This window comes from Xenopus laevis, chromosome 2L, assembly GCF_017654675.1.
Source record: "Xenopus laevis strain J_2021 chromosome 2L, Xenopus_laevis_v10.1, whole genome shotgun sequence".
Taxonomy (NCBI): Eukaryota; Metazoa; Chordata; class Amphibia; order Anura; family Pipidae; genus Xenopus; species Xenopus laevis.
This window is the reverse complement of record NC_054373.1, coordinates 73151672-73159630: the sequence shown is the minus strand read 5'-3', so window position 1 is coordinate 73159630 and position 7959 is coordinate 73151672. Positions and strand designations below refer to the sequence as shown.

At 39.7% G+C, this 7959-nt stretch overlaps 1 protein-coding gene across 1 annotated transcript; it reads left to right on the top strand.

Annotated features, from left to right (window-relative positions):
* The first annotated feature begins 1038 nt into the window (after window positions 1-1038).
* On the top strand, window positions 1039-4885 carry LOC121399976. Its single transcript, XM_041582037.1, has 2 exons — window positions 1039-2367; window positions 4789-4885. Exons 1-2 carry the CDS (start codon window positions 1478-1480, stop codon window positions 4790-4792), a joined length of 894 nt encoding a protein of 297 aa, XP_041437971.1. The 5' UTR covers window positions 1039-1477; the 3' UTR covers window positions 4793-4885.
* Window positions 4886-7959: the final 3074 nt, after the last annotated feature.

Here is a 7959-nt window from a genome sequence, read left to right as displayed (position 1 = left end):
CCCTTCAGTGTCACATGTTGAAAAGGATTTTAATTTGATGTCATATCCCTGACTAGGATGTTTACAGGTCTCCCCCTTTATAATGCCAGTACAGTGCCCACACTTATGGCATGGGTAAGTTCCTATGAGGTTGTGCAATCGTCTTTTGACCGGTTTCCCCTTAAAGTCAGTTCTCACCAGTCCGTCTGATATAGTTCTCCCTCTTTTATAACTGAATAGGGGATGCTCCTTAAACAATTTTCCATAAGTCCTATCCTTTTGCAGTATTGGCCAATGTTGCATAATGACCTTTTTTAAAAAGGCTGAGTGGGGACCGTATGTAGTGACACATACAGTATTATGTTTTTTATGTATCTGATCTTTCGTTTTAAGTAGATCCTTCCTTTTAACTTGTAATACCTCTTCTTTAACCTCATTTAGTTCTTTCTTTTTATATCCTCGCTCCTCAAATTTATCAACTAAGTCATTAGCTTGTTGTACATAGGCTATATCAGAAGATGTTATTCTCCGTGCCCTTATAAATTGGCTTTTAGGTAAACCTCTGGTGACCCCTGCTGGATGAAAACTGTCTTTTCTTAATAAATTATTTCGATCGGTAGGTTTCTTATATAAAGGCAACAAGGTAATGATATTAAGAAATCTTTATTAAAGCGTGAGGCCTTTTGGATTTGGAAACTAGCAACACTGAATCCAAGGGGCCTCAATGAAAACTACAGCTTAACATGTTTTTTATAATGTTTTTATTGATGTTTTTAAAGATGGTGGTTCTTTCTCATTCTCAATTTTTCTCTTTCCTTTGTTCTTACCCCTTTTCTTGTTTTACCTTTATAGATGAGGCACATGGAGAATAAACAGAGTATCAATACATAATAGAACATTATTTATACAGTGAGTAATTGATCCTGTAATATTTAGTAAGCACATATGCACTTTTCACGTTTTACTATGTGTATGGAGAATTGTTTAAATATTTATCACTGTTTTTTATAAAGAAAAATTTTTTTAAAAAATTTTTTTTTCCCTTATATATATAAAAAATGTCTTATGAAAAAATCTTTTTAACCTGATTGTATAAAGTAAAACTGGATAAATTAAGTATATATTTGCACAGTAATGTAACTGGCTATATTGAAAGTTTCACAGTTGTTTGTTAATTGATTAATTAACCCACCCTGGGAAGGGGAGGGGTTTCACCAATATAGGGTCTGTTCACATTTGTATTCTTATCCTGATGAAGGGAGGTTTATCCCCCCGAAACGTTGATCACGAGGTGATATAATAAAGAGGGGTGTCCCCCCAACTGCTGATAATAGCGTGTGTGCGGATCCGTTTCTTGTTTGCTGTTGCTAAGGGACCTGGCCGGGGTCAACGGAGAAACCAGCACCACCAACGCAGTGAGAGGAAAGGCGAGTGTGCGGTAGGAACATTTATTACAGAATCTGTTTTGGCATTTAATACCACCAGCACCTCGCACAAAATGTCGTTTGCAGACATCAGTCAAATCACCACAAAGTGTGCAGCACCATTTGGATTCACAGAGGAAGAGAGAAGGGAGATCTTGGGCACTGCACATACCATCCCAGTGTTAACCCCTGTGACACCAGAAAGAAATCTGCTTAAACACTATGATTTCATCATGAAGAAAGAACTGAGCCTTACCTTGCACCTTTCCACTTTAATTGAATATGTGAAGGTTTCCAGAATCCCCAGAGGGTTGAGAGTGCACCTGGAACCCATTTTGTGCAAAGATGATCCTGTGTTTAAAGAAAGATGGCATCAGATCTTGGACAAATGCAGCTTGGACCTGATGACACTAACCATACAATCGCTGCAAAAGGAAATCAAGGAAATATCACAGGAAGTGCACAAGTTAACCCAAGATATGAAAGAAGCATTTACTGCCATAAAAACTGCTGAAGTGATCGAGGCTACTAAGATCGAGTTGGAGAAATTGCAAAGTAACCTATTACAGAAGAAGTTGCGCAAATTCAAGCGCGATACACAGGATTACCAGATGGGCCGAGTCTACACCTGGGCGCAATGGAGAGGAGGAGAACGCCGGGATACTAGACGATACTACCGCCCACGTGACGGACGCATCCGGATGACGTCACCGGAGCGCCAAAGAGAACACAGTCGCACCGATACATCGCCGGCGGAGTCACTGGAGCGGAGCTCGGAGTCCTCACAGGATACAGGGAGCGGAGTGCTCCGCTCACAACCAGCCATTCCTTTTTTAGGTACAAGCGCACAAGGAGGGGACTCAAGAGGGGACCCAGGAACAGATCGCAGAGACATGTACCCGAGGCAGGCGGCACAGAACAAGAGATATCAAGGGGACAAGGACAATCGATCACGGAAGAAGAGGTAAACAACCTAGTGATAAACTTGTCCTCAAAAACTTTATCCAAAGAAGAAAAGACAGTATTGAATAAGGGGTTGGGTTATGTTCCTACAGCGAAATGTGATCCCTTCATGGTACAAATAGAGATGTTTAAGTTTCTTAGAACACTGAGATTGAAAATGTTTTTTATGGATAAATCTAAGGGACTGTGGCCCCAGAGTAATAATAAAAAAGAAATTATCAGTGGTAAATTAAAAAACCACAGTACATATAATCCAACTGTTATTAATGCATCCTATGAAACATTCTCAAACATGGTGCTCAGGGATATTGAATCAAATCTTAAAATGTATTCTGTACCTAAAAGAAGTAATCTCACGAAACAGGAAAGGGATGCATTGAGTGGTTTACAGAATGATAAGGGTCTGACTATAAAAAAGGCTGATAAGGGAGGGGGTATTGTGGTATTAAATACAGAGGATTATTTAACTGAGGTTAAAAGACAACTCTCCAACAAAGAGCATTATTGTGAACTACCACAGGACCCTACTGAGAGGCTAAGAAAAGATATACAAATGTTCCTTAATGATGCATGTATTATGGGAGTAATTACACCAGAAATGGAAGGTTTACTATTAAAGGAAAATCCTAGGGTGCCCATATTCTACCTCCTGCCCAAGATTCACAAAACCCTAATTAATCCCCCAGGGAGACCGATAGTATCCGGGGTGGATTCACTTTTGCAGCCATTAGCCATTTATGTAGACACCTATTTACAAGAAATAGTACCGAAGTTGGATACATGCTTAAAAGATACCACACATTTTTTGAACTCCCTTGAGAATGTTAAAATAACTTCACCATCACCTGTCATCTGTACTATAGATGTGAAAGATCTCTATACTTCTATTAAGCATGATGAAGGGATTGAATGCTGTAGGGAATATTTACTAAAGGAAAAGCTACCGGCCCATGAGGTTAATTTTTTGTGTGACTGCCTGGATTTGATTCTTAAAAGGAATTATTTTCGTTTTGATGATAGATATTACCTCCAAAAGCAAGGTACAAGTATGGGGGCCAATATGGCTCCTGCCTACGCGAATATATATATGCATCATTTAGAACATAACCACATACTCAACCATCCGAGATATATGCAACACATAGCAATTTGGAAAAGATATGTGGATGATATGTTTATGGTTTGGACTGGACCACCTGACTTGTTGAATGATTTTTACACATATCTGAACACCATCCATGATACTACAAAATTCACCATGAGTAGTGACCCAATAATGGTGAATTATCTGGATGTACAGGTGTCTCTAATTGAAGGAAGTTTTAAAACTGATTTATATAAGAAACCTACCGATCGAAATAATTTATTAAGAAAAGACAGTTTTCATCCAGCAGGGGTCACCAGAGGTTTACCTAAAAGCCAATTTATAAGGGCACGGAGAATAACATCTTCTGATATAGCCTATGTACAACAAGCTAATGACTTAGTTGATAAATTTGAGGAGCGAGGATATAAAAAGAAAGAACTAAATGAGGTTAAAGAAGAGGTATTACAAGTTAAAAGGAAGGATCTACTTAAAACGAAAGATCAGATACATAAAAAACATAATACTGTATGTGTCACTACATACGGTCCCCACTCAGCCTTTTTAAAAAAGGTCATTATGCAACATTGGCCAATACTGCAAAAGGATAGGACTTATGGAAAATTGTTTAAGGAGCATCCCCTATTCAGTTATAAAAGAGGGAGAACTATATCAGACGGACTGGTGAGAACTGACTTTAAGGGGAAACCGGTCAAAAGACGATTGCACAACCTCATAGGAACTTACCCATGCCATAAGTGTGGGCACTGTACTGGCATTATAAAGGGGGAGACCTGTAAACATCCTAGTCAGGGATATGACATCAAATTAAAATCCTTTTCAACATGTGACACTGAAGGGGTGGTATATTTGTTGAAGTGCCCATGTGGGCTGGCATATGTGGGACAGACTTCGAGGACTGTTAAAATACGTTTAAATGAACATAAAAGTGTAATTAGGAATTTCAAACCAGAGAATATGACAGGGAGTGAAGAGATGGAGACAAAGAAACAAAAGGGCAAAGAAAAATATAAAAAAGAAACTTTATTGGCAAAGCACTTTTTTGAGGCCAAACATAATGTGTCCCAGTTGAGATGGCAGGTTTTGGAAGTAGTGGAAAGGCAACAAGGTAATGATATTAAGAAATCTTTATTAAAGCGTGAGGCCTTTTGGATTTGGAAACTAGCAACACTGAATCCAAGGGGCCTCAATGAAAACTACAGCTTAACATGTTTTTTATAATGTTTTTATTGATGTTTTTAAAGATGGTGGTTCTTTCTCATTCTCAATTTTTCTCTTTCCTTTGTTCTTACCCCTTTTCTTGTTTTACCTTTATAGATGAGGCACATGGAGAATAAACAGAGTATCAATACATAATAGAACATTATTTATACAGTGAGTAATTGATCCTGTAATATTTAGTAAGCACATTTCACGTTTTACTATGTGTATGGAGAATTGTTTAAATATTTATCACTGTTTTTTATAAAGAAAAATTTTTTTAAAAAAAAATTTTTTCCCTTATATATATAAAAAATGTCTTATGAAAAAATCTTTTTAACCTGATTGTATAAAGTAAAACTGGATAAATTAAGTATATATTTGCACAGTAATGTAACTGGCTATATTGAAAGTTTCACAGTTGTTTGTTAATTGATTAATTAACCCACCCTGGGAAGGGGAGGGGTTTCACCAATATAGGGTCTGTTCACATTTGTATTCTTATCCTGATGAAGGGAGGTTAATCCCCCCGAAACGTTGATCACGAGGTGATATAATAAAGAGGGGTGTCCCCCCAACTGCTGATAATAGCGTGTGTGCGGATCCGTTTCTTGTTTGCTGTTGCTAAGGGACCTGGCCAGGGTCAACGGAGAAACCAGCACCACCAACGCAGTGAGAGGAAAGGCGAGTGTGCGGTAGGAACATTTATTATAAGGTCTCCAATGAGACATTACCTATGTCTCCATTTTACTAAGGATGTAATTAGAACTTTTGCTCACTAAGAAGACAGGAACAAGTTGTTTTTTACATCCCCCTTTTTTTGGGATGACAATGGTATTGTGGATGACTATCTATCTCCCCGGAGGGGGATCAAGAATGGACTCAGGCACCCATGGTTGGGGGAGCAGACATCTGTGATGGACTCTGTGCCTTGGACTACATGAGGGCACTAATAAGCTGCCCCTCTTTATTCAAGATTGTGGTTACACTATGACATTTTTTGATTGTAGCACCAGAGGGAGTGGGAAGTATCTCTTTTTCCTATCTGTGGGTCGATGGGGATTAAGAAAAAAAAAAATTTTTTCTTTTTTTTGTGTTTTTTCCTCAGTGTCAACGGAGCCCCAGACAGGGTTAATGTGTGGATTGAAGGCATATAGCCCATGTTCTACTGTGTACTCCAGTGCTGCTTGAACCCCCTGGTGACAGATGGATTCGAAATGTCTCAACCTCAACTGCATGGATGTGGCACAAGGATGGCAGATACAGGAAGAGAGGGGATCAAATAAGACGGGAAGGGCCTGATACAATGGGCGATATCCCCCTTGGCACATGGTACGACGGGAGGTTAGACCTGTGGACGTGTTGCCTGAGGGGGTAATGACACAATATACCATATGCGGTAGGAAGCCTCTGTGGTATTAGTCCCCTTTGCTTCCAAGTACTATGCCGTGCGGCATGGCGTCCGGTTCCCATGACAACGGGGGCGGAACCTAACATGTACGCACACGAGCAGTGGGAATGCACGCTGTGAGGAGAGAGACAGCAGCTTGATACGCTTATAGGGAAGGACACGAGCAGCGTCTGGTGCGCACAAGGGCGAATATATCCACCTGTTTGATCCTCCTGGGGCAAGTGTACTGTTTTGTATGCCTTTGACCGCAATTGTGAATGGAATTCGAAAGACTGTATGGTATCTTTGTTTTTAACCACACATTGGCGCTGAAAACGTCAGTGCTGCACACACATTAATGAGTCACTAGGTGGACACTTGTATACTTATCCTATAATGTGATCACAATGAAGAATGGGACAGTTAACACTTATGCTCTCACTTGGACAATTGAGCCTTAATTTTGAGATTTAACACTTGATGATCTTTTGTTGTGTTTGACACCTAATGATGACGTCATTCGTGATTGTTTGGCGCCATTTTAACACCTTTATAAACACAAGCACTGTTGTGTATTATTCACCTTCCTGAAGACGGCACAAGTATAGTTGCCGAAACGTTGAATCAATTTTGTTTGATTTTTTCACTAAATAAATCCTAGGAGTGCGGATTTTTGTACCTATTTCATGTTTTTTTGCAAGGATGCCACATCCTGGATGGAATTAATTGGGTTGGATAGTTTTGTGTCATCTGCAAACACTGATACACTGCCCCCCACTGTTCAGCATCTTACTTATCTCGTCATAAAATGCAATCAAATGTCTGACATGTCCTATCCTTCATAAAGCCATGCTGATTGCTGCTCATAATGCCATTCACTTTGACAACATTTTGAATGTGATCCCTTAACAAGCCTTCAAATTTGCCCACCACAGATGTCAAGATTACTGATTTATAATTGCCAGTCTGAGATTGTAATCCCTTTTTAAATATTGGAATAACATCATCTTTTTCTCCAATCCATAGTCACCATACCAGATGAAAGTGAATCTGAGAAAATCAGAAATAGGGGCTGGTCTAAAACTGAACTAAGCTCTCTTAGAACTAGGGATGTAGCGAACTGTTCGCCGGCGAACTAGTTCGCGCGAACTTCGACTGTTCGCGTCCGCCGCAAGTTCGCGAACGTCGCGCGACGTTCGCCAATAGGCGTTCGCGTCAAAATCGGTCGCCCATTCGACCATTCGATCGCTAAAATCGAACGATTTTCGTTCGATTCGAACGAAAATCGTTCGATCGAACGATTAAAATCCTTCGATCGTTCGAATCGAACGATTTTCGGATGATCGAAGTTCGCGAACAGTTCGCGAACAGTTCGCAAATTATGCCGGTGTTCGCGAACGGCGTTCGCGAACACATCGGCGGCGGTTCGCTACATCCCTACTTAGAACCAGGGGGTGTATGCCATCAGGCCCTAGAGCCTTGTTTACATTAATTTTTATTAAAGCTTTATGAATCATATCCTGAGTCAGCCACTGACTAGATTGAGCTGAGCCATTAGTGCAGCTATAAAGTGAGCCTGGGAACTCAGACTCCTCTATTGTATATACTGAAGAAAAGAACTGATTTAACACATTTGCCTTTTCTGTATCTGTTACAACCATACTGGTACCATTATTTAATGGAGCAACACTCTCAACCTGCATCTTTTTACTATTAATATATTTAAAAAACTTTTTAGTTTTAGTTTTCACCTCCAGCGCAATTAACTCTTCATTTCCTTTCTTTGCCTACCGGATTGCTGATGTACAACATTTATTACAGTGTTTATATTCATTAAATGCAGCTTCTGTCCCTACAGATTTGTCGTTTTTAAATGCCTTTCTCTTCTTTCCTATTAA

Coding starts and splice junctions, on each gene's coding strand:
- LOC121399976 (XM_041582037.1), top strand. CDS start 1,478: ATGTCGTTTGCAGACATCAGTCAAATCACCACAAAGTGTGCAGCACCA.